This window comes from Podarcis pityusensis (genome assembly GCF_964106645.2).
Source record: "Podarcis pityusensis genome assembly, chromosome: 4".
In the NCBI taxonomy this organism is placed as follows: Eukaryota; Metazoa; Chordata; class Lepidosauria; order Squamata; family Lacertidae; genus Podarcis; species Podarcis pityusensis.
The window spans coordinates 42,903,412-42,928,947 of record NC_138027.1 but is presented as its reverse complement, the minus strand read 5'-3'; the positions used below and the strand labels follow the sequence as shown (position 1 = coordinate 42,928,947).

The window sequence follows — 25,536 nt, the reverse complement described above, 5'->3', positions numbered from 1 at the left end:
GGAGTCATTAAGTCATAAAGTCATCGAGATATAACATTAGTTTTAGTTCACTATTTCAAATAAAGTGGTGGAAGCCAAACTGGATACATGGTGGATTAAATCATACTAATTTGCTCTGTGACACACAGAGAAGGAACTGCTGATAGACTGCACAAAAATTAAATAGGAATATAAATATAGTGTAAAATGAGTTCAACAAGGCAAGATTAGAGAGCAGGTGCACTCTAGGATATGAAATGCTATTAAAAAGATCTTTAAAACTTCACCCACATGCAATCACTGCATTAGTATGCTTGAGTCTGGAGCACTTGTTCTCTAAGGCTGGCTGCAGATGTTGTTAAGTGTGGCATGGTTATATTTTTAAAGACCCACACCCAAATGATTTCCAATTGCTGGAAAGTCCACACCTTTTCCTTTCACTGTTTCTTTTTACCATTCAGTTCAAATAAAAGCTGAACTCTCATATTATTAAGGAACTTCAACGATAGTTAGTTGTTACATCTGATTAGCCAGAATAGAGTGTGTGATCAGCCACAAAGCAAAATTAAAAACGCGGGGAAGGTATCCAGTGAAGTAGTTCCATGAGTGCAGGGACTTCTGGCTGTAAAAAGGCACTTGTCCTCCCTGTCCTCTCTGGGTTTGCCCCCTGTAGCACCTCAATCTGTTCTGGTGGTTCCCCCAACCCTCTGGAACAGATTTTGGGAGGGCACAGGGGTGCAGGGAGAGAGGAGAGGGAGGGGAAGTTCTGTTGCGGAAGTAGAATCATTCAATTAATGGAATGACTTTGTTGGATACCACCCATGGATTGAAGTAGACTGTAATTTACACTAACTCTGGTTAGTGAGTACCTATACACCAACAATCATATTTACATCCATCTCATTGCCTCTGGAAAAGGCTCCTCCTCCATTGATATAGACATTGTGAATAGACAGGTAAAAGTAGCTGTCCCTGATGTTTCCCTAAATAACTTCTCCCAAACACTCTAACATGGCCACAGCTTTTATCTCCCCTCCATCAGATGAAGCTCCTCAAAACTCAAGTGGGAAGAATGCACCATCACATATTTGTGCACGTATCAGTTATCTTTCTCAGAGCTCTATTGAAGTTCTCAGCACATCTCCAAACAGTCTATGGCTCTGTTCCAGAATAGGGTTTGTTCACTTATCTTTTCATCCAGTGTGAAGGTGTGTGGTTGAGCCACTGTCTGACCATTAGGTCCAGTCGTGACCGACTCTGGGGTTGCGACGCTCATCTCGCTTTATTGGCCGAGGGAGCCGGCGTACAGCTTCCGGGTCATGTGGCCAGCATGACTAAGCCGCTTCTGGCGAACCAGAGCAGTGCACGGAAACGCTGTTTACCTTCCCGCCAGAGCGGTACCTATTTATCTACTTGCACTTTGATGTGCTTTTGAACTGCTGGTGGGCAGGAGCAGGGACCGAGCAACGGGAGCTCACCCCGTCATGGGGATTTGAACCGCCGACCTTCTGATCGGCATGCCCTAGGCTCTGTGGTTTAACCCACAGCACCACCCGCGTCTCAGTACTTAACCTCTAATTATTTCAAGTGATTGATATACGGTGGCCAAAGGGCACAAATAAATAAAAAGACAGAGGAATTGGTATAGTTAGGGAGAACCTGAATCATTCAAGGTGTGGGAGGTGTCCAGTGGGAGAAAAGTGTTAAAGGAATTGCTTAAAGAGCAGTTTTAGCAATGTTACAGAGAGAGATAGGGAGCTACTTGAGGCAGCAATGTGGTTTAAAGGGTACAATTCTCACTCCACTTCCTCAGGTATAAGTACCATTGAGCAGAATGGAGTAAACTTATTAAGGAGTTGTTGTAAAGTTGCCCATTCCAGCTCAGCAGTGCTCAACCTCTTTGAAAGGTTGGGACACTGAAATAGTGCTACCTGAGATAACGTAGAAACAAATTTCCCTTTCTACTTCATTGTGTGAGAGTGATATTCCAGCGATATTCCAGAAAAAATCCCAGTCTCTGAAAATAAATGGGGACTAGTGGAAATTAACTGGCAATAAGCTTAGTGATAACAGAAAGGTCATACTACTTGATACACTGTATGATTAGCATGTGGAGTTCTTTGCCACAAGAAATGAAATACCAGCTGTTCAAAAACAAATTGGGATATCCTCTCAGAGGATTTTTTTTTGGGGGGGGGGAGTCTTAGAATCATAGAATCATAGAATCATAGAGTTGGAAGAGACCACAAGGGCCATCGAGTCCAACCCCCTGCCAAGCAGGAAACACCATCAGAGCACTCCTGACATATGGTTGTCAAGCCTCTGCTTAAAGACCTCCAAAGAAGGAGACCCCACCACACTCCTTGGCAGCAAATTCCACTGTCGAACAGCTCTTACTGTCAGGAAGTTCTTCCTAATGTTTAGGTGGAATCTTCTTTCTTGTAGTTTGGATCCATTGCTCCATGTCCGCTTCTCTGGAGCAGCAGAAAACAACCTTTCTCCCTCCTCTATGTGACATCCTTTTATATATTTGAACATGGCTATCATATCACCCCTTAACCTCCTCTTCTCCAGGCTAAACATGCCCAGCTCCCTTAGCCGTTCCTCATAAGGCATCGTTTCCAGGCCTTTGACCATTTTGGTTGCCCTCCTCTGGACATATTCCAGTTTGTCAGTGTCCTCCTTGAACTGTGGTGCCCAGAACTGGACACAGTACTCCAGGTGAGGTCTGACCAGAGCAGAATACAGTGGCACTATTACTTCCCTTGATCTAGATGCTATACTCCTATTGATGCAGCCCAGAATTGCATTGGCTTTTTTAGCTGCCGCGTCACACTGTTGGCTCATGTCAAGTTTGTGGTCAACCAAGACTCCTAGATCCTTTTCACATGTACTGCTCTCAAGCCAGGTGTCACCCATCTTGTATTTGTGCCTCTCATTTTTTTTGCCCAAGTGCAATACTTTACATTTCTCCCTGTTAAAATTCATCTTGTTTGTTTTGGCCCAGTTCTCTAATCTGTCAAGGTCGTTTTGAAGTATGATCCTGTTCTCTGGGGTGTTAGCCACCCCACCCAGTTTGGTGTCATCTGCAAATTTGATCAGGATGCCCTTGAGTCCATCATCCAAGTCGTTGATAAAGATGTTGAATAAGACCGGGCCCAAGACAGAACCCTGTGGCACCCCACTAGTCACTCTTCTCCAGGATGAAGAGGAACCATTGATGAGCACCCTTTGGGTTTGGTCAGTCAGCCAGTTACAAATCCACTGAGTGGTAGCATAGTCAAGACCGCATTTTACCAGCTTCTTTACAAGAATATCATGGGGCACCTTGTCAAATGCCTTGTTGAAATCAAGGTAGGCTACATCCACTGCGTTCCCTTCATCTACCAGGCTTGTAATTCTGTCAAAAAACGAGATCAGGTTAGTCTGACATGACTTATTTTTCAGAAATCCATGCTGACTATTGGTGATCACAGCATTCCTTTCTAGGTGCTCACAGACTGTTTGCTTAATGATCTGCTCCAGAATCTTCCCTGGTATTGATGTCAGACTGACTGGGCGGTAATTATTTGGGTCCTCTCTTTCCCCCTTTTTGAAAATAGGGACAACATTTGCCCTCCTCCAGTCTGCTGGGACTTGGCCTGTTCTCCAGGAATTCTCAAAGATGACTGCCAGTGGTTCTGAGATCACATCTGCCAGTTCTTTTAATACTCTTGGATGCAGTTCATCTGGCCCTGGAGACTTGAATACATCTAGACTAGCCAAGTATTCTTGTACTATCTCCTTAGCTATTCTGGGCTGTGTTTCCTCTGCTGAATCATTTGCTCCAAATTCTTCAGGTCGGGCATTGTTTTCATTATCGGAGAAGACTGAGGCAAAGAAGGCATTGAGGAGTTCAGCCCTTTCTGTGTCCCCTGTTTGCATTTCACCATCTTCTCCTCAGAGTGACCCCACTGTTTCTTTGTTCTTCCTTTTGCTACGAACATACCCATAAAAGCCTTTTTTGTTGCTTTTAACCTCTCTAGCAAGCCTGAGTTCATTCTGTGCTTTAGCTTTTCTGACTTTGTGTCTACACGTGCTGGCTATTTGTTTGAATTCCTCTTTGGTGGTTTCCCCCCTTTTCCATTTTTTGTACACATCCTTTTTTAATCTTAACTCAGTTAAAAGTTCCTTAGATAGCCACCCTGGCTTCTTTAGGCACCTTCCATGTTTCCGTCTCATTGGTATTGCCTGAAGTTGTGCTCTTACTATCTCCCTCTTAACAAACTGCCAGCCATCATGAACTCCCTTTCCTTTTAGTATTACTGTCCATGGGATCTCACCCAGCACTTCCCTAAGTTTTATGAAGTCGGCTTTCTTAAAGTCAAGAAATTGAGTCCTAGTATGCTTGGCTGCTCCTTTCCGCTGTATAGTAAACTTCAGAAGAGCATGATCACTCGCGCCTAATGATCCTTCCACTTCTACCCCACTAACCAGGTCATCAACATTGGTTAGGACCAGATCTAAAATGGCTGTTCCTCTTGTTGCTTCTCCCACTTTCTGGACACTTTCTGAGTCTTCATGCCATGCTTGCTGCCTTCCCAGAAGCATCTGGCTGACTGCTGTTAGAAATGGGACTCTGTACTAAATGGTTCCATGCTCTTATCTAGCAGATCTTCTTCTCTTCATATCATTACAGAGTTTTCGTGCCACCCCCAATCTCTGCCAAGCCATAGCAAGATTACAGGGAGTTCCAGGCATTCACTCAGGGCCATTTTTTCCTATTGAGAATTCAGGCATGGCAGAGACTGCAGTGTTTTAAGAGATATGGTTTATTTTATACACCTGGGTCTTGATGGAGGAAAAGAGTTCACAGCAGTACCTCTCGAGTGGGGCTTGTTCCCCACAGCAGTGCAGCATCAGAATCCAATAAATTTCCATAACTCTGACCCACTTTCAGGTGGTTCTTAACTTCAGCCCCCACAAGTTCTACCTCTTTCCTGCTTCTCCTTCCCAGAAAACCCCTTGCCAAGCAACTCCTCCCTTTCTCCCTGCTATTCTAACCTTAGTTTTAAAATGTGATGATTTTCCTTTGTTACACCACACCCACGTTACCGTGACAACTTCCTCCTCAGTTACCTGTACGGTTTTTTGTATTGTAGATGGCTTAATGTCAGGGCCATCATCTCCCTCTGCCCTCTGTCTGGCACTAAAACAAGCTGCAGCCTGTCAGCTCTGATCATAGCTGTACACCTTCCCTTTTTTTGCCGGAAATTCCCTTATTCCAGCACCGTCGTTTCCTGCTGCTATCCTGGATTGTTAGATATCCTGTAGACTGTCCCTGGGACAGGTGAGGCTGCTGATCCCTTATTTTTGAGGCTGCTGATCCCTTATTTTCAAATCTGAAAGTTGACAGCTATGGCTCTGATTAAACCCCAGCACCCAATAATCTAGAGGTGGAAATCTGGCACCGAGGGAACTGAGGGATCCCTGTTCCCCCACTAACTCGTAACATTATAAAGAAGGAAGACAAGTCAAAGGAGGATGCTTCTCTTATCAGACTGCACAATGGTTTGCCAATACATTCAGAATATTTAAATGTAAACCAGGGTTAAATGATATGTCTACACCAAGTCTCATGTTTACAGGACATGTGGACACCTGAACATCTTGACTCCCAAAATGGAGAGAGAACTGAACAGCAAAAGTTCAGATATAAAAGAGCAATGCAACATTACACACTTCCATACATACTGGCGATAAGACAACCTATTGTTAGGTCATTGGTTTAATTGGTTTAGTTTTGCTTTTACCCAGGAGTATAAGTTCCCAGGATTTTGGAGGGAATAAAAGGTGCTTTAAACGGATTCTGACTGTGTGCACACCATACATTTAAAGCACCTTTTCTTCCCCTAAGAATCCTGGGAACTACCACTCTGAGAGCTACAATTCCCAGCAGCCTATTAAAACGATAGTTCCCAGGATCTGTGAGTGCATGCTTAAAATTTGCTTTAAATATACGCAGCCTTAGCTTGTGAGTTGTACAACATGGTCCCTTCTAGGAACATTCTCATAGTGGATTGGCTTTATTATTTGTCAAAGAGCTAAGAAAAGACCTCATTGAAAAGCCTCCCTGAAGTGTAACACACAACTACTGCTCCCAATCCCATTACTCTGTTTCCTTAGCAATGCTTAACTTGGATTTGCTTACTCAATGCAGACATTTTCCCCAAGTTTGGGAAGTTTGGAGAGAGAGAAAAAGACCTATCATCTCCAACTGTTTCAAGTATTAAAGCGAAGTATGAAAAAACAGTCTGTAGAATCAAGCTTTGACACTCAAGGTCTCAGAAGGAGAGACAGCAGGTGTATATTTAAGCATTCTCAGAACTTTCAATCAACCATTTAAAGAGCTGAACACAAAGGGATTAAGGATATTAGCTTTCTTGAAAGTACCTAATTGAATTCAGCAATTCATATTATTTCTAAGAACTAAATAAAGCTTTTCTAATAAGTATTCATGCCGTGTAATAATAAGAGATTTTTTTTTGTAGAAAAGAGTGGAATGAAGGAAAACAAGCGCATTTCTGAAATGTAGAATTTATGTTGTGTTCCCTCCCCCATATCTTTCAATATGGTTTTTATTTCTGTAATATGTGTGTACGCTGTATCACTTGCTGACCTTTTATCCTCTTTAAATCAAGATAATCATCACCATCACATCTTCTTATATATTTATTTACTTATACCCCTGCCTTTTTTCCTGTTGGGGCTCAGTCATATGGCAAGCTCCCAACACTTCTGGTAACTACCCCCAAGTGATTGTGTTCAGGGTTTGGATTGCCTGCTAGAGAGTCTCTTAAGTGATCACTCGGTTACACATCCTCATTGTAAATCAGGTAGTTTTGAATCAAAGGAAAGCCAGTTGCCTCCAGGAAGCCCACAAGAAAAGAATGAAAGAAACAACTTGTTCACTCCAGGAAACCAAAAAGAAAAGAAAGAAGGAAACCATTTCTTTTCTTCAGAACCCATCATTATATATGTTTCTTATATTTATCCACAGTGGTGGCAGTTATAACTAAACAAAGCCATTGGAAACACTTTTCCAGGTGGAATCTGATAGGGCAGTGAAGGGATGGCTGCAGTGCTACAATTTTTCCTAGTATGATCCAGCAGGCATATCAGGGCTAAGAAATGTTTTCCTTAGACGTAGTCAGGGGAGACCGTAGACATTTATGTTACAGACCTTTTCTAATGAAGCTAGGTCATGTGAATTTGAACATGAACTGATGGGCTAATTAGACACTGTTTTTTGTAGTTTAACGGGTAATCAGGTCAGAGCAAGGTTATTGCAAGAAATGGACTTTACTGCAATGAATAGTGATTATTCACATGGCTAATGAAAGCTGAGCTTCCCAAATGAAAGTGTTAACAAGCCGTGAAAGAATAGAAGTACTTCTAATTAAAAATGAATATCAAATGCAAAATACCAAGAGAAGAAGAACTGCAGGCACCAGATTTGTTTGCAAAAAAAATAAAGATGTGCAAGCAAATGCTACCCAAGCTAGATAGTTGAAATCCATATAAGTAATTCGGTCACTTTACTGTTTGGTATTTTGAAAGTGCATGTTCTGTGTAGTAATTAAGAGTCTTTCAACCTAAGAATAAGAATAAAACAGAGATGGCTAGCCTTCTTCAGGCTGAGAGCCACATTGACCCCTGATCAATCCTCAAGGGCCTAACTGGGAGTGACTGGTGAGTGGAACATGAGCATAATCATTTTTTTCTATTATTATTTATTGAGGGACACATTTTGAAGGCCTTGAGAGGTCAAGAAAACCTTTTGGCACAACAGAAACATATCAGGAGGCCTATGATTGGTTAGATGCTGCAGTCCCTGCCACACTTGTTTCGTGTTGTTATCGGCTAGCCAATTCTCCACCATAGGCTTATATTGTTGTTTTGCCACCTTAATGCCTTTCCTGAGCTTTGTTCTAGCCCCTCTGTATATATCTATGTTCCCTGCCTTGAAGGCAGTATCCCAAGCTTTCAGGAGTGACCTTACTTCAGCAGTCATCCACGGTTTGCTGTTCCCATAGACTCTAATACACCTCTCCATTATTACATTATCGGTGCACACTTTAATATAAGAAAGTACAGCGTGTGTGTATCTGTGCAGATCTTGATGTTCAAACACGCTCCAATCAGTACTTTCAAATCCAATCAGTACTTTCAAAAGATTCCTGGAGCTGACTGAAAACACCCTCTGACCAAATTCTAATTGTTTTTATAACTGGCTGAATTCTTAATAAACACGTGGACACGAATTTTTAGATTAATGAGATAAAATAGGCCACAACTTCATTCGTTACAGATGTAGAGTGGTTTGGTTTGGCATTGGGTGAAACCGGACTATGTCCTGACTCCTGCCTGTCTGCAGGGAGTCTGCTAAGGGTAAACCACCTGTAGGGGGAACCCTATGATATACATCAATTAATAACACCCCCAGGGTCCCCGATGGGGTCATGGCATGGCCCTAGCCCATGCCCAGGTTTCAGTCAGGATCCATACCCCCGGATCCCTTTAGCAGGATACCCTTAATGTGGAGGGGCAGGTGGAGGCAACAACCTCCCCTCCCATAAACAAGGCTTACCCAATGCCTAACTGCCACTCGAGCCCCAAAGGCTCACCGCCAACACCCTCAATATCAACCAGCCAAATATTTTCCATATCAGAAAGGTGAACACCATCATTGCGAAACAAGGCCTCCTGGTCAAAAGTAATGGTGGGGAACTGTGTCACCCGACCATTCAATAGTTGCACCTTCTGTGCCACCACACAATTCACAATTTTGTTGGCTATGCTGATTGCCACAGGGTGGGGGCAATCATGCCAACAATGCCTCTCCAAAAGCTGGAACCAGATTAAAGTGGAGTCCGGGTACAAGGCAGCCAACCCTCCCACCAACCTCATTGGCCAGCCAGGGGGAGTGATGTGAGCAGGAGTCCCTATGATGCGGGCGGCATCCCTCCACCCACGGCCAGGTCACTGGGAGGTCCCGGGTGCCCTCCCGCAACACTCCCCCCCCCCCAGGAAGGAGAGCGGACTTGGCAACCGCTGTCTGCCCAGGCCTAAAGATTCCTCCTTAACATGGGCCATCAGTACCTTTTGTTACTTTAACACCTCTATAGCAGGTGAGACCCTGGCTTGGAAATGAAGCTTAGCTTGTATTTTTCCACTGGTCTGGAATTTTCCCTTCAATACTCCAAATATTAGCTAGATCCTGTCATTCATTAATTTCTTGGGTTTTAGGGGGGGCTCCCCCCCAAAAGAAACTTACAACAATATGTATTTCTCATACTGAGTGGATGGTGCTAGTAGAATAGGAGCCAGCAGTTGTCCTCAAAGAATGTTTTGTTTTTGTTTTATTTACTACATTTATATTCCGTCTTTCCTCCAATGAACTCAAAGTGGCATACATAATTCTCATCACATAGTTTATCTTCAAAATAACCGTGTAAGGTAGGTCAGGCTTTGAGAGAGCTACTATTTCAAGGTCATCCAGTGGGCTCTGTGGCTGAATAGGGATTTGAACTTGGGTTTCCCCACTCTTAGGCTGCATTCAAATGACACCTTCCCCCATCTTTCCAACATTTTCTTCTTTGTTAATTTATGTGGTTGATGTGATGTTCCACACAGCATAAAAACCACTAGTGGAAGTTTAGCACTCAATTTCATGTTAATTTTTCCCAGAAAAAAACAAAAAACAACCATTTGCAACCCTGATATCTTGGGAAATTATAGGAGTTTTGCACTGTAATTTCATGTGACAAAGTTGGGGGCCGTATCCCAGCACTAGCATTTTATATATATATATATATATATATATATATATATATATATATATATATGATATTTATTAAGATTTTCAGAATGTTACAAAAAAGAAGAGAGAAAAATAAAATAAAATAGAAGCAGAAGAGAATACAAAGAATAAAAATAGTTATAAGAAAAAATTCCAAATGAGAAAAAAGACGACAGGAAGAAAGAAAAAAAAAAAGAAGAATGGAAAAATCACAAAACTTTAAAAACATTTAAAAACAATTTCATTATTTTCAAATCCTTAACTGTCATTACCTTCTTTCTTAGACCTCCTACTCCTCCCGTCTTTGTATCCTAGTTATTAATTATCCCAGCAAATCCTTGACCTTATCTTTCTATAATAAAATAAACCTTAACACTTAAAACTTAAATCTTATCCTTACCAACTTCTTATAATCATAATATTCTTTCATAATTCTTTAAACATCTTTACTAAAGCCAAGTATTTTCATTCCAGCATTTTCCTATCATTCATCAATTTTATAAGACAATTCTAATAGTAGGGGGGGGAAAGGTATAAACAGATCCAATCTTCATCCAGCGTCCCTTCCTCCTGGTTCCGGGTTTTGTCAGTCCTTATTCCCGTCAATTTAGCCCATTAACCTGGCAACCTTATGTCCGAAGCCCTCAAGTCTCTTCCATGACCCTTCCGCGGCTCTTCTTCATATTTGTAACTGTATTTTCCCTTGTCTCTTGCTCGTGGTAACTCCAGCTTGACAATGTTTTTAATCCTTCTCAACAGATCAGCCCCTTTTCCATGTTCAACAGTGAATTCCATGTAGTATTTAAAAGCATGTTTCAAAGGCCCTCCAAAATTGAGAGCCCCCACAGTCCCAAACATCTCACGGCCCGTTGCCATATTTGAAAACTCCAAACATCCCAGCATAGGGGGGTAAATCCAGCCCCCCATTTCCAAACCAAGCCGAACTTTTCCTTTCCAGATATGGCTTTTTCCAAGTTCATTTGTCAAATCCAAAAAAATCATATTCCTGTTGGGCCTGTTCTGTCAAAACACACTCCTGATTTAATGTCAAAAACTCCTGTTCTGTCAAGACACACTCCTGATTTAAATCCTGAGTGGGCTCCACATATTTTCCCACTGTCTGTTCAAAGTTTCCCACTGCCTGTTCAAAATTTCTAGTCGAAGTCGCCATCCCATTCACCTCCTCGTGTAATTGTTCCAGTAGATCGTTTGTTTTATAGAGAGCATACAACAAGGCTTCTGAATACATTGTCCCACAAGGTCAGATACTTGTTCCCACGGTTGTAATCTATAACAGCTGTCGACTCCCTGGAGTTAGTTACAGTTTCACAGTTACAATTTCGCAGGCTCCCCCTAGGGGGAAGACTTCTATTTATTCTTGCAACAAAGTTTCCTTTTTTAAGATACTTTGTCCATATATAATCCTTTAAAATGCGAAAGGGAACAGTGGAATCACTAGGTTTCTCTTCTTTTAGCCATCTGTCAAAAACACTTGTCTTTGGTTAATGAACTTCACACGTCAGTCCTGACAGCCCGCTCCAGGATCAGGACGGAGGAAAGTTACTTTACTTTAAAGTCACTTTAAACAGTCCAAAAAGATCCCCCCCTTCTCCTGCTGTCGAAGGGGGGTTCCACAATTTTAAATGGTGAAATCCAATCTTTTAAAAATGATTTTCTGAGCTCTAGTTTAAGTTGCCTTTGCTTTATTCTGTTTACAAAAGAACGGAAGGATGACTTCCTGTTTAGACCTTCCCGTTCCGTACCAAATTCAAGTAAATTTTTAAAGTCCGATTCTTTCCTACTCGCAAGTCCTTATTTAATGTCCAATTGTTCAAAGTCTAAGTACTCACGGGTGCTTATTTTAAAGTCCAAATTGTCCCAGGAAAAAGGCAGCGCTCTCCGGCAACAGCTATGCGGCTTTGCTCCACGGAAATAGCAGTTGACTCACAGCACCACGCCACTTCCCCCTCTTCACTTCGGAGCCCGTTAGTGGGTTCCTTAGTGGGTTGGGGGGGCGCTAAAGGTGCCCGCCGAGTCCCATGGTCACAGGCTTCACCCGCCTGTGATTTTTAAGTGGGTCCCCGCTTCGCCGTAGCGGAGTAGACCCGTTTTCCGCGGAGCTAGTCCCTCCAGTTCAGAGGGAGTCCGCCATTGCCGGTGGCGCCACCCCGGAAGTCTATCCCAGCACTAGCATTATAATCGATAAATCTAATACAATAAAACCCATGTCTGAATGCAGCCTTAGTCCTGCATGGTAACCATTACACCATGCTGTCTCTTTTACTTTTCCTGATAGAAGTGAATGCCAGATTATATGGGAGAAAAAAAGCACTGGAGACAACAGATAAAGTGGGGGATATACCAGTATTTTAAGCATGAACCAGGTTCCTTTGCAACTGTGTTTTGGATTATTGCCAATTTACATTGTTTACATTGGATCCAATTTACATTGGATACAATAAAGGAACTGGAGGCTCCTCGACTGTCCTCGGGTCCAGTATTAGACCACTTTGACCGGATATCCCCAGCTGATGTGGACAGACTCCTCCGAGCTGGAAAGCCCACCACTTGTCCTCTCAACCCGTGCCCGTCCTGGCTGATTAGAGCGTGTCCAGACGAGGTGCGGGCCCCCCTGGGGGATATCATCAATTTGTCCCTTGGCACCGGGATATTCCCAGGGGAACTGAAGGAGGCAGTGGTGCGCCCGCTTTTAAAGAAAACATCATTAGATCCCTTAGATCTATCCAATTACCGCCCGGTTTCGAATCTTCCATTCCTGGGTAAGGTGATTGAGAGAGCAGTTGCTGAACAGCTTGGTAGGTTTCTGGATGAAACATCGGCTCTGGATCCATTCCAGTCCGGCTTCCGCGCTGGTCATGGGACCGAGACGGCTCTGGTCGCCCTAACAGATGATCTCCGCAGGCAGCTGGATCGAAGCGGGTTGGGGCTGCTGATTCTTCTAGACCTGTCAGCAGCCTTCGACATGGTAGATCATGAACTCCTGGACCACCGCCTTGCCGACGTGGGGATCCAGGGCACAGTCTTTCAATGGCTGCGCTCGTTTCTCTCTGGTCGGGGACAGAGGGTGGCGCTTGGGGGGGAATTGTCATCCCGCCACTCCTTGGTGTGTGGAGTGCCCCAGGGTGAAATACTCTCCCCGATGCTTTTTAACATCTTTATGCGCCCCCTCGCCCAGCTTGTCCGGAGTTTTGGGCTGGGCTGCCCTCAGTATGCTGATGACACCCAACTCTATCTGTTGATGGATGGCCATCCTGACTCGGCCCCAGACACACAGATCAGATGCTTGGAAGCTGTGGCTGGATGGTTACGTGGGAGCCGGTTGAAGTTAAATCCTTTGAAGACAGAGGTCCTCTGGCTGGGACGGGACGATATGGGATTGAGGGGGCAACTCCCATCTCTTGCGGGGGTGCAATTAGTGCCAGCACCGTCCGTTAAGAGTTTGGGTGTAATCTTCAATACCTCCCTCTCCATGGAGGCGCAGATTGCAGCTATAACAAAGGCGGCATTTTTTCATCTCCGCCAAGCTAAGCAGTTGGCTCCTTACCTCTCTCGCCCTGACCTAGCCACTGTGATCCACGCGACAGTCACCTCCAGACTGGATTATTGTAACTCGCTTTACGTGGGGCTGCCCTTGAGACTGACCCAGAAACTCCAGCAGGTGCAGAATGCTGCAGTGAGACTCCTTACGGGGTCTTCGCTGCGAGATCACATTCATCCGGTGCTATACCAGCTGCACTGGCTCCCGGTGGAGTACAGGATCAGGTTTAAGGTGCTGGTTTTAACCTTCAAAGCCCTATACGGCCTAGGACCCTCGTACCTACGGGACCGCCTCTCCTGGTATGCCCCACAGAGGAACTTACGGTCTTCAAATAAAAACATCTTGAAGGTCCCAGGCCACAGAGAGGTTAGGCTGGCCTCAACTAGAGCCAGGGCTTTTTCGGCTGCGGCTCCAACCTTGTGGAACGCTCTGTCACAAGAGACAAGGGCCCTGCAGGACTTGACATCTTTCCGCAGGGCGTGGAAGACAGAGCTGTTCCACCAGGCCTTTGGTCAGGGCGCAGCCTGACTCCCTCCTTTGGCAATCTTTACAAAACTTTAGTTTATGGTTGCCATCAATTTTGATTTTAATTAATTTTTATAATGTTTTTTATAATGTTGCACTATTTTAGTGTTGTTAGCCGCCCTGAGCCCGGCTTTGGCTGGGGAGGGCGGGATATAAATAAAATTTATTATTATTATTATTATTTATTATTGTTTGATATATTTCAGCTGGATCCAGTGTGGGCCTAGCCAGACCTTATTCAAATGTTATTTCATCTGCAAGTTTCATCTGTGATTCTTTTCTTTTTGCACACTCTAGTGACAAGGACTGACATTTCTGTTGAAAGCTGATTGCATAAAACAGAAATAATATTTTAAAGTTTAGCATGGATTAAATACAACAGTGTGGTAATCTTATCTGACGTCCCCATAAAAATGGTTTGAGGTTTTTTAAAAAAATCAGACTACAAGGGATATTCACAAAGGAGGGAAATACTGTTGCATTCCTGAAAGTATATCCTCAGTAATGCAAGGTTTTTTAAAAAAGAAATTTATAAGAGCTCATGGAAGACTTTCTATTATGAATTCAGATTACTATGCCAGTAAATATGTTCATTTGAATATACTTTTAATGCAGTCCTTTTTTTGTAATAATATTCACATCCATCTACAAAGCAAAGATTGTGTGAAGTGCTTGTTATTCATTTTCAGTAAATTCATTTTTCTATTTTCTATTTCAATTGCAAATCTGTCTATAACCATGCTCTCCAAGGAATGCCCGCAATGATGTAGGGGTGTCTTTATTTTCCTCTAGAACTCAGCTGTTGCTTGTTCAGTGATTCATTGGTAGACTACAGCATGCAGCACTCAGGGCTACAGAATTGGGGTGGGGAAGAGGTCCAGCACCCTTTCTGGAGAGTGTTTCTGTGTGGCAGTGAAGGTAGCAAGGCTGCTAATTCAGCTGAGTAAAGGTACATGGCTACAGAGTGAATAGCAACTCCTGACACTGGCCACTGATGGCATCACCTCTACCAAGCATGGCTAGTTGCTCCAGAAACTGCCCTGGCAGCTTTTTTTGTTACAGTGCATCACCCTCTTGTAAGGGCATTAGGCCCCCATCCGTATTCTGTGGTGCTCAGTGGCAGAAGCTACAGTTCACCAGCAAGCCACGGCACAATCTCATACTACCACCTGGTCTCACAGTTGGCAAAGGACAATATATATTAGAATCTTAAAGTCCATGGATATATAAGTGAAATCTCACACTGTTTAAATGCTTTGCATAATACAATGGGTGTCCAGTTTTAATGTAATTCATCAAATATTATCTTTTTCCAGATCTTCCGTCAGTTAAAATAATCCCTTCCACGTTATGGCCAGAAGAAGGACAATCTATAACTTTGATTTGTGAATCCAAAGGAAAACCACTGTAAGTGATTTAACAAGCAATATATTTTTGTTATATTCTTTATTCTCCTTTGATTGCAGCCTCTGACTGCAAAACTCTACTGTTTTTCTCTTGTCCTGGGGTGTAAAGTGATCTCTGGTACTGAAAACCCCTTGAAGCATGTCTTCATTAAGTGCCTATGGAAGACTGGTCTTTTACTTTGTCATTTATTTTAGTTTTGGGAAAGGATTCCTGCTGTGCATTTTTTTAAAGTAAGCTGTTTCAACCTGAAAGGATTGCAGGCTTATTTGCTGTTCACATCGTCAGACTGATGATAGGTACATACTCTCAAAGCCTCACATCTGATGAAAAAACTTCTAAAATCAACACATTTTTTTATCCAAGCAAAGTGTTGAACTCTTTGCCTGCTTTGGTTGTCATTTACATGGTAATTGGAAATTTAATGATATATGCAAATTGTCTTTTCAACTATCTCACTTTTAAAAATAGCATTAAGAGAGTGAAGCTGTATATGTTTGAGTTTCAGCTGAAATTACCTTTTTCTTCAAAAACCTTAAACCCACTCCCAAACTCTTATTATTCTTCTTATTACTACTACTACTAGACAGCATCTGCCACTTGAGGAGAAAATAAAAATAACCCCACTATTGCATTACATGCTTCCCAGGCATAACCTCCATATTTATTTTTATTTAGTGTATTTATATACTGCCTTGCAGCTGAATGGCCCCCAGGGCAGATCACAATAAAATACAAATTACAGGCTAAATCCATTTCACAAATGGAAAAACTTTTTTCCCATTTGTGAAAGGGACTTGGGTCTAGCAGACTCATATTCATAAGAAAGGCTTCAGGAGTAAACCCAAAGGAATAAACCATAACCACTGCCTTTTAGGATATCTTTGAGAAAAGAAAAGACTATGGGGTAAACTCCTCACAAATCCAGAGTGGAGTCTCTAAGATGGTTCGATGGTGTCTTGTATGCCTCCTTCTGGCAATTCCTGCAGTCGGGCTGGTACGAAACATGCTGCTCTGCTTTTCTTTGGACCACTTCAGCGAGGCCGAGTGTGGGCTCTTGTTGTCTGGGCAGCCTAGGACCTCCATACACACTGCTCAAGCTAGCACCCCAGAGAAGTCTCTTCTGGGCTGCTAATGCAGCAAAAACAACATGGTTATGAGCTCTTGGTCTCTGGAGCAATAGCAGGCACTGTGATTCTCCAGCGGTTTGACTTCATCCCCAGGATTGCACTCCATTGACTCTCGAGACAGACAGATGCCAACAAAAAAAAACCTTCACTCTTTTTAGGAGAGGAAGCCCTTCTAGAACACAAATGATATTAGGGAAATTTAGCTGTTTTTCTATGTAATCTCTGTCTCTGCTGTTGCTTTGTTTCTAGTCTACTGGAGTTTAGCCTGTTATTTGTCTGTTAGAGGTGACACCAATTCTTCAAGTGCTAGCTGGCTGCTCCTGACACATGTGTGTCCAGCTTCTTCTTCTCCTGCTGCTCTTTTTCCCCATAGCCAGTGCATAAGCAGTGTGCAAATCAGCAGTATCTCATTTCTTCAAGCCTATAGCGCTCTCTTATCTGACACTGCCTTCCTTCCTCCTTCCAACCCATTGTTTTTCCTAGCTTGAGGCTTCTTTCCTGGGCTTCTGGACAAAGCGTCTTAATTTTCTGTTACTCACTACAGTTCTTCATGGTCCAAGAACTTCAGCTGTCCATCTGTTCCCTGTATCTTCTTGGCCACTCTGGTCTGGGTGCTTTGTAGCTGGGCTACTGGGTAGTGGCTGTTGAGATAAGGCTCTCATCTACTCACTTAGGCCTCATTTGCACTGTACAGTGGTACCTTGGGTTAAGAACTTAATTCGTTCTGGAGATCCGTTCTTAACCTGAAACTGTTCTTAACCTGAGGTACCACTTTAGCTAATGGGGCCTCCTGCTGCCGCCATGCCGCCGCCGCGCGATTTCTGTTCTCATCCTGAATCAAAGTTCTTAACCCGAGGTACTATTTATGGGTCTGTAACCTCAAGATTTTAACCCGAGGTACCACTGTACATTTAAAGCAGTATCAATCCACTTTAAGCAGTCATAGAACTTTTGGAACTGCAATTTGTTAGGGGTGCTGGCAGTTGTTGGGAGACTCATATTCTCCTTAAAGAGCTACAATTCCCAGAGTGGTTTAACAATCAGCCCCTCTATCGGTTTCCTAACAACTTTCAGTACCCTTAACAAACTCTAGTGCCCAGGATTCTTTGAGGGAAGCCATGCTTACTTAAAATGGCATGATATTTCTTTAAATGTATAGTGCAGATGGGACCTTAGAGACTCCAAACTCTTCTTCAGCTGCATGTGGGAGACCATCACAGTGAATTTCACAGTTCTTAAGAGAGCCACTGGTGTTGCTGCTGGTAACATTCTGCTAGCTTTTAGGTTTGCTGCTAGAACATCAACTTCATCTGCTCCAGGAATCTTACCATTCTTCCTTCTATTTTACCTCAGGCACTCCTTGACACACAGTCCTCCTTTAAGGAAGCAGAATCCCACTTCTAGCACCAGTGTTAATGCATACCCAATCTCCAACCAGTTGGTGTGTGGTGTGTCCTATCATGTTAATTTGAGCAGTTGCAGATTCTGGGAACTATTCTTATGTAAGTTGCTCCCAAATCTGTCACCATGAATCTGCTTCACACAAATACAGGACCATGGCACGATGGCAAAATTGACAATGTGAACTGGACCACAATGTGAAACTAATGTGAAATTAATGATATTGAATCTGAAATTCAGCAGACACAGCTCTCTCTTTCCGCTTCTTTGTCTCTCTGTCTGTCTCTCATGCTTCCTGTCTCCGTGTCCCCACGCAGTGTTTCCTGCCACTTCATCCCCTCTGTGGCATATTCCAGGCCTTTTCCAAGGGTCCCAACTCGCCCGGAAGATTTTTCAAGTGTTGCAATGGAGAGGATGGGGAGGGAAGCCTTATTGTGCAGAGCCTGTGTGCAATCTATGTGTAGTCAAAATTTGTAGCTACATTTTCACAACTTACATTGAAAATGTGGCACACCGTACCGTTCCCATGCAGAGGCATCTTTTCACACAAATAGTACCACCACATAAGCTTGGTGGAAACCTATACTCCTGGATGCTTCTGTGAACTGGTGGAATGTGACGGCAACATCAGAGAATCAGAGACTTGTAGAGCAGGAAGGGACCCTGAGAGCCAACCCCCTGCAATGCAAAAACATATGCAGGCTGCAACAATCAGTGGGCTTTACAATCCCCCTTTGAATATATAGACTTTTTTGATTCTTTGGGAATTTAGCACAAAATTAGGAGGCTGAGAGAATGCTACCTGGAATAAAATTATGCTCATCACACCTTGGGTCATTTTGAAAGCGCAACCCACACTGGCTCCCATTTTTATGCCAATTTCCCTGTCAGGACCTACAAAGTCTGTGGTCAGGGCATGTCTGACTTAGGATAAATTGATGTGCAGATTAAACATGGATATGATGTTTTTTATGGTTATGATGCTTGTCATGATATTGTGCATATTAGAATTTCTGCACCCTTTTAAGTGTGAAATATTTTCCCTCTTTTCACTGCTTCTAAGCAATGATGCTTGGCAGATAAGCAAATGGTAGTTCTGTAACTGAAAGTATGCAAGAGCAGGCTGTTTGAAGCAATACATTTTGATCTTGAAATGCGCTATGCATAGTCCTTATCAATTAACACCTGTAACATTTCAATGGAAAATAATGATGCACATGTTGTAGAAATGGTAAAGGAGCCTGTAAAAATACCCTGCCAGGAAGAGAAAAAGTCTGTTGCTTCCTTCTTTCAGTCCTCTTCCTCTGTAGCAGATGCCACACTTTAAAAAAATAATTTTCCTGCCACTGTGCACAGAACTCAGAGCCAGACAGACCTTATATTTGACAGGTGTCAGACAAGAGTTAAGATTTTCCTTTGTCTATGTGTCTTATTCAGAAGCAGTACTTGGGCTGACTAATGGTTACTTGACATCAGATAGGTGGCTTTTCTCTTCTTTGTCTTTTTAAAGCTCAAGTTTTATTATTTGTGTCAAGCAATACAAAGTAACTCAGAAAGACTTGTCTTCTTGGATTCTGCTTGATTCAAATGATTTGGAATATGTGTTTCAATCTAATCCCTTTGTGACTTTTAAAGAACCCTCTACCTTTCCTAGCTAATGCTCAGAAACAGATTCAGCGCATATGTAGAAATGTAATCAGCTTGATGAACAGAATATGAGATCTTACAAGAATAGTAGCTACAGGGCCAAATATATATGTACCACAATATTTATTAACCTTCCCAGAGGCAACACACATTTCTAAACAAATTATGCTTTATATATTATACTAGCAGGGAGTGTCCAACCCTGTCCAGGAATTTTTAGAAACCAAAGATATATTTTGATTTTAAATGGATAGTACAATTTGTGTTTGGACCCGTCACACCAAAAATCAGGTGAAGTCATGCCAAAGTCACATCCAAACATCAGCGAAGACTGCCATCCTCACCTCAGAAACCCTCATGCCAAGTTTGCCATCAAATGCATGCCAAAAAATAGGTGAAGTCATGTGAAATTGACATTTTGGTCTACCATCTTGATTCAAAAGGTTGCCTGGTATCTAAATTGTAACAGCATCTGCCACCCGCACCTTGGGAGTGCTTGCGCTGAGCTTGGCAATAATATCTTGAGAGGCAGCCAAACCTATGCAAAGAAAAAAAGGGGGGGGGGGAAGGTGACAATTCAGTCCTGCACTTTGATTCAAAATGGTGGCTGAGTTTGGCAACGATATCTCAAGAGGCATCTGAACTTATAGAGAACAAATGGACAAACGGACTGATAAACCACTCTCTAAAATACATAGTGAATGATGTTGTTGTATCAATAAAAGTAACTGGAAAAAATATGACAGGTAAAACAAAAATTTCACGTGTAGCATTACATGAGCACAACAGCCATGACACTGTAGTGGGTGCTTTTCCTTATGGTGCCTCATCCAAAAGACATGTCAACGCAAACAAAAGGATGCATTACAAAAACTTTCTGGACTTTTTGGATCAGTACTACACTTTGCAACCCACACTGAATAGTGCATTCTAAAGTATTCAGCATACTAAAAAAATACTGGAAGCTGAACAATCCTCCAAGTGTGGAAATTCTGCTTTTTTAGCAAGGCTCCCACCTCATGTTGTGTTTAAGACTATCTCAGAGGGATGTGCTATTTTCACACAACGTATCATTTATTTAAAAAATGTGCTCAGCATACAAGGTATGGAAATCTTTCTGTCATTGATTCTGTTAATATAGAAGATATGCTACTTTAAGGAAAGATAATATTTGCTCTTGTTAACTTCTATGGAATATGCAAACAAAATATAAGGTGAAATTTATCTATTTTGAGATAGACACATTCACAATATCTTAGCTTACTTTTAAATGTCTTGAGACAAGTAGAGTTGCGGACTTGAAGGATTTCAGCGTGAGAAAAGTAGCTTCTCAGCTACTGTCTTCAAATGGAATGTCCATATGGCTTGGGTGTATAATGTAATCTTGCAAAATCCCATATTTTGAAGAAACTGGAACTAGAGAACAACGTTCACGTGTCTGTAATGGATTTAGGGGTTGCTCGTGCGTAAGTTGCTGCCACTCCTGGCTAGGTTACCTGGTTAAACCCTTTCTGACTGAACAGCCTCTAGCATCGTGACTGTCTCAGTCGCTGGCAGAATCCGTCAGTGGGCGTTTCTTAAACTTCTTCCAGCACAAAAGTTCTTTGATGCCTAGTCTCCGCCTAGTCTCCCTGCGCGGAAGCCTTCTGCGCAGGGAGGGTGTGGGCAGCGGAGGACCCGTACACTCTCCGCTGGTCTCCGGCGAGGAGTCTTGGAGCCTCCTCTCCGATTCCCCCATCTGCCCCCCTTCTCTACTGGTGTTACGCTGATTTCCTTCCCCAGCGGACGGGCTGCCTCTCTCCCTACTGGGATCCTCTCCGGCATCCCTCTGGAGCCTTCCCTCCACCTCTAGCTCCGATGGCAGTTCCCTGACAGTGTCTATCTATTTGAATAGACACTTCAGACAACTGACTTCAAAAAGTCAACAACCCTTTTCACAACACATTCCTTCTATGTTTATAGGGCATCATTAAAACAAAGCATCTGAAGAACTTGGACCATTTTTCATGCTAAATTTTGTGCTTAAGTACAAATATATACTTTATGTGTGAAGGCCTTGCCATTGTGTAAATCCTAATTTCTCCATTTCAAAGCAAGGGAGGCCTCCTCTGATTTTTATACTATTTGCCTATATTTCTCCTGTATAAATTCTGCTATGGCAATCAGAAAAGTCAATTTCTCTATGCTCCATCTTTAGGAAAAGCAAACTATGTATGTACAGTAGAGACAGCCTTCACTTTGCTGGTTCACCTATTGTGAACTTGAGGGAGGCATGCCTGGCACTGGCACTACTTATTTTTAGCACTAAATTAAAACCTTTTGTTTTGTCAGGGTATTTTAGATTATGGTATTTTTTGCTGGTTAAAACATATTGTTGGTTTGTTTTGTAATTTTAAATTTATCTGGATACTACCCAGAAATTCATTTTTGACATGGAGTGGTTTATACCCTTTTAAAATTAAAGCAAAATATAGAAGTCGAATAAAATTATGTACCCTTCACAACTAACCACAATGTGTATGTTTGAATCCAGTAAAGTTCTACACAGAGTAGACCTAGTGAAATTTATGGCCCTATGTTAATCATGTCCATTAACTTCAGTGGGTCTATGATGAGTATAACTAACATTGAATACAACTCTTAAGAAGCTCCCTTTAGTGAGGTGATTTTTAAGGATCAAATAACTAACCCTGGAATAGATTATAAAGTGTAAGAAATGAATCTGCTGTGGGTTGAGATGTTATCAAATGTAGATGTCGTGGTGGAAGGAGAAATCAGCCTGCATAAAGAGAGAGTGGTTAACATTTGACCTTCTCTTTTCTTCATAATACATGACTACTAGCAAAAAGGCCTATTGTCTTTGGCTATCAGCTGCTCCCTGTTTTGTGTGTTCTAGTCACTGAAGTGCCTTCTCAAGGTGGTTCTGTGACCAACTCTGTAACATAAAATGAAAACTTGTAGAACAAATACAGTTGCAAGCAAGACATAAATTTGTCTCAGTGTATCTGTGTCATGATTACACAGACCCACTAGTATAATGTTAGGATTTTAGAGATTAACTAGGATGGTTTCTATGATACATTAGGTTGAGTCAGGTGAGAACCTATGATGACTGATAAGTATTTCCTGGGTTGCATGGCTGGCAACTTAGCATGTGCTCCTGCCCTCCCTCCTTGCAGGAAGCACTTCCTAGTCATCCATATGTGTGACACTGTGGACCATCTCCCAGACCAGTTACAGGTAAGCTACTCCAGTTTCTTTGTGGAGAAAGAAATTAATTGGATGCTGTGAGCCTTAGTACTCTTTGCCAAGGCAAGGCACTTGGTTTCCTTGCTCTAGCAGTGTGAAATATGAATGAGGCACATAAACTTAAGATCAGATATCTAAAGATCTTAATGGCTATCCTGAAAGACTCCAGGAAGTCACTGCTAACTTCTGCTTGGAAAGGATGGGTAGTAATATCTGGAAAAGTAATTCAGATAAAGCCTTTTGATATTCATTTTAAAAACATAGAGTCAGAATTGGGGTTTAAAGAATATGTAAGCTCACTCTCTTCAAGAATTTGGATTATATTTCAGAGAAGAATACAGGACTCTTAAGGCTACAGCCCTAAGCACACTTACCTGGAAGTATGCCTACTAGACACAATACAACTTGATTTGGAGTAAACACAACACAGGATTGTGCTCAGAGGCAAAGGTTCCAAAAGTTGGGAACAGAGTGAAACTTCAGTTTCTCCATGAGGTTTGAATGAATATGTGAATAAAAGGCTAATATGTAGGTCACATGCTCCCATTACACTATTTATCAGGGTAAACATTTACCATATTCATATAACTGTAGGAGATATTAGTAGACATAATAGAAACAGAAGAAGTTTATTTCTTGATATAATTGACAGATGATTGACAGATTCCAGTAAACATTAAAACAAAAATACTTGCCAAACATCTATACCCAAGACTATCAGGCAAAGGTTTGAGGTAAAACTTGTGGGTAAAATTTGTTTGTATTGATGACATCAGATTCATATAATGCATACAAACTGTACATCGGTTGGAACAAACAGACTAAAAAGCTACAAATAATCATTTGTGTTAAAGACTCTACTCAATTACTTGGACTATCAACAAAGTATTAACAAATGGAACTTTCAGTTTATTTTTCTATATGTCTTTCTGAAACATAGCTGAGTAAATAGGAATAATGTAAAGAGCTTTTTTTTTTTTTTTACTCATTCTCCATAGCTGTCCTAATTACATGCAAAACAAAGACTATAATTGCTATTTGGGCTAAGATTTCTATCAAAGCTGACATGGATCAATTTAAGTACTGCAGTATGCAAATAACTGAAGTAGACTGGGATATATGCCCAGAGATTTGACAAAATAAAATATGACAAGTTTTCTATATATTATTGTACTCCATTTTCATTTTAGATAGTTTTAACATCTGATTTTTTTGTTGACTGCTACCATAATTTTTTTAAATCTCTCCAGCTGCCTACTGTGTGAAATTTCCTTTGAAGCTAGATAGCTTTGAAGAGACTAGTTGTCCCATTGTAGTCAATGCTGACTTTACTAATTGTGCATCAGCAATATGGTGTATATTCAATTACACATTCTGAAGTCCTACAGAAGTCACACCTGAGAATGAATATGACTCCATTGAGGGAATATACTTGGAAAACCTTCTCAGATAGCTGCCTTGTAACAAAAAGCCAATTATTTTGAAGGACAGTATAAATGTTAGTTTAGTATCCCTATTCACAAATATTACAATACATTAAAGGCTTGGAATTGGTAATGTAGCATTATACAGAGAGTTATACTTATAAAAATGCATCATTTCTGCTAAGGTGTAAACATATACTATAATAATATATTCAATTTCAAGTTGCAGTTAATAGATTTGCTGTCATGCAACTAGATTTTCATTTTCCGTTTGGGAATCCCTTTTTCCCTACAAAGCAGCAAAATTGGTGTCATAAAAAGTGTCATGGAAAGAAACAGGGAGAAGCATTAGAGCCCATTTATAAATTACACTTCACAGTAAAACTCTCACTATAGTACCTAAGAACTTCTCTTCGAGTTGTCTGTAAAGTGATCAGATGGCTTAATGGGCTCTGTTCAGTAAAGAGCTTTCTTAAGACTCAACTGCTTTTCCTGCAATGTTTGCTCCAAAAATGCTGCAGAAAAAAATACAGTGTGAAGGAAGAAAAATCTAAATGCAACCTCTTAAGTACTACCATGTGATACATCATTGAAATGCATTTTTTTTTCTTTCCCTTGAAATTATGGAAGACAAAAATATGGTTTTAAAAGTCTGTATCTTAGAACTAACAAAGACTATAAGGCAATGTCATCTGTACACCATTTAACCCTAGAACTTAGAAACCATGAAAATATAATCAAATATCTTTTAAGCATTCAACCTTTCAGAAGAAGGAAACAAAATGAGCACATTTGTAATATCCTTTTCCCACGGCTTGCATTTGGTATTATCATACCCTCCCTTCAAAATGCTATCATTGGCATCGAACAAGCAACAGCTATTCATGTAGTAAGGAGGTATTACTCAGCTGATTGTTAGAGATTGTGCCACTTTTATGTATCTTTTGTTTCTATGTCATGCCCTTCCTCCAAGGCAGCCTTTCCCAACCTGTGGGTCCCCAGATGTTGTTGAACTACAACTCCCATCACCCCTAGCTAGCAAGGCCAGGGATGATGGGAGTTGTAGTCCCACAACATCTGGGGACCCACAGGTTGAGAACCACTGCTCCAAGGAGCTCAGGGTGGTATACATGAAGTTGCAGTACTTTTGACTGACAGCATAGGGGAGAAGCAAGAGGAACAGTTGCTTCCCCCAATGAGCCATAATCCCCAGATTTCATTAAAAAAAAAAAAAATCCTAGCTGTTGTAGACAATGATGTGGGCCCCCCAATAAATTTCAGCGGGACTTCCGGGTTAGCGCCTCCGGCAATGGAGGAATTCCTCTGATCAGGAGGAATCTGCTCCGTGGAAATCAGGGTCTGGCCGCCACGGCGAAG

At 41.8% G+C, this 25,536-nt stretch overlaps 1 protein-coding gene and 1 long non-coding RNA gene across 5 annotated transcripts in view; one reads left to right on the top strand and one right to left on the bottom strand.

Moving 5' to 3' along the window:
- Nucleotides 1-25,536, top strand: part of CADM2 (cell adhesion molecule 2) — a 398,136-nt gene that overhangs the window by 298,604 nt on the left and 73,996 nt on the right. For all 4 annotated transcript variants that reach the window (XM_081001530.1, XM_081001532.1, XM_081001531.1 and 1 more), the window contains one exon: nt 15,221-15,311. In XM_081001530.1, the coding sequence (XP_080857656.1) occupies nt 15,221-15,311 (91 nt within the window). The remainder of the gene's footprint in view (nt 1-15,220; nt 15,312-25,536) is intronic.
- LOC308475671 lies at nt 4,772-5,486 on the bottom strand. Its single transcript, XR_013985361.1, has 2 exons — nt 5,393-5,486; nt 4,772-5,203 (listed from the first exon to the last, which is right to left on the bottom strand). It is a non-coding gene; the product is annotated as an uncharacterized lncRNA (long non-coding RNA).